Source organism: Austrofundulus limnaeus, unplaced genomic scaffold (genome assembly GCF_001266775.1).
Source record: "Austrofundulus limnaeus strain Quisiro unplaced genomic scaffold, Austrofundulus_limnaeus-1.0 Scaffold41, whole genome shotgun sequence".
Taxonomy (NCBI): Eukaryota; Metazoa; Chordata; class Actinopteri; order Cyprinodontiformes; family Rivulidae; genus Austrofundulus; species Austrofundulus limnaeus.
Window position 1 is genome coordinate 1,440,055 of NW_013952443.1, and position 1,730 is coordinate 1,441,784.

The following is a 1,730-nucleotide window of genomic DNA, read 5'->3' on the forward strand; positions in this document are numbered from 1 at the left end:
GTATTTACCAGCACATAGCTGAGTATTTTATAAATATTTAAATATAATATTTCACCTTCAGATCGTTTTAATTTAAAATAAATAAATCAGCCCTCAGCTTATTTTCTGTCCCCCCCACTCTCCATCCCAGACCATGCCCTCCATGAGCCCGGAGAAGCCTGCCTTGTGTGCCGGCTGTGGGGGGAAGATCTCGGACAGATACTACCTGCTGGCCGTGGACAAACAGTGGCACCTGCGGTGCCTCAAATGCTGTGAATGTAAACTGGCGCTGGAGTCCGAGCTAACGTGTTTTGCCAAGGATGGGAGTATTTATTGCAAGGAGGATTACTACAGGTAAGAACAATTCTGCTCAATAATTAGTGTTGAAAAACAGCTGGCTTTACAGGCCTGCTTGTTGTGTGAGGAAAAAACATTTAAATGTCTTGTAAACAGAAGAGAAGTGTGGTCATAATGCTGTCAGGCCTTTCTTTTGTTTTATGAACATTATGAAGGAAGGGAGCTGGAYGTGTTTTAGGAGAAAGTTGGACCCAGATTTTTGAAAAAATGTTGGATTTTGACTTAGCAGGAATGTTGCTCCTAATTTACTATGTAGGAGACCTTTTCTGCAAATTCAGCTTATATTTTTTTATTTTGAATTATTTCTATGTCTGGAAAGTTAGCAGTATATATATATATATATATATATATATATAATGTTTCAGGTCAGAATTTTACATATAAATAAACAACATTTAGTTAAAGAATAAAGCATTCTAATCTTTAATCGTTGCACTTCCTGCATTTTGCTGAGTTAAATTTAATGTAAAAGTTGTTTTCCTGCAGCCACAGAGGCTCAGGTTCAGTCCAGATGTTGTTAGCTGAAAGCATTAAAGAGCTCCAGGCCTCGTGCCTTCATTCCAGCAGAGTCTGCACGTGAACGCAGCGCGTTCATGCAGGCGATGGTTGCTGCTGAGAATGCTGGACATTTTGTGTGTGTTTGTATGTGTGTGTGTGTGTGTGTGTGGAAAAACTGACAGTGCGTCTGCTCCAGAAGGTTCTCCGTGCAGAGGTGCGCGCGCTGCCACCTCGGGATTTCCGCCTCGGAGATGGTGATGCGAGCGCGCGACTCCGTGTACCACCTGAGCTGCTTCACGTGCACCACCTGCAACAAGACCCTGACCACGGGCGACCACTTCGGCATGAAGGACAGCCTGGTGTACTGCCGGCTGCACTTCGAGACGCTGGTCCAGGGCCCGGACTACCACCCGCAGCTCAACTTCGCCGAGCTCGCGGCCAAGGGCGGCGGCCTCGCGCTGCCTTACTTCAACGGCACCGGCACGGCGCAGAAGGGCAGGCCGAGGAAGAGGAAGAGCCCGGCCATGGGGATAGATATACCCAGCTACAACACAGGTGAGTGGAAAACAAAAAACAAAAACAAAAACAGGAACTCATCAATAACACCGGCTGGCTCAGCTTTTAGGTTTGGGAGGAAAATGAAGTGTTTGACCTTTAGTGTTTGGCCCACCTCAGAGACTTTACAGTGAACTACACTGAAGCTTAAAAACAGAACTAATAAACATTACTGCTGTTCTACATTAAATCCCACCAGGAGCCTCAGTAAGGTCAGTTTTCTGAAAGTATTTGTGAATATTTTGTTATGGATCCATCATTAAAACCAATCGGACCTGACTATAATTTCTCCACATTTTATTTCTTTTTAACGTATAAGTCAGCATAAATAAATAAATAAA

General features: G+C 44.1%; 1 protein-coding gene across 1 annotated transcript in view; it reads left to right on the top strand.

The window, feature by feature from the left end:
* Positions 1-130: 130 nt before the first annotated feature.
* Positions 131-1,730, top strand: part of lhx9 (LIM homeobox 9) — a gene marked incomplete at its 5' end in the record, with an annotated part of 5,770 nt that continues 4,170 nt past the window's right edge. The window contains 2 exon segments of the mRNA XM_014007319.1: positions 131-333; positions 1,031-1,389. Of these exon segments, the coding sequence (XP_013862773.1) occupies positions 131-333; positions 1,031-1,389 (562 nt within the window).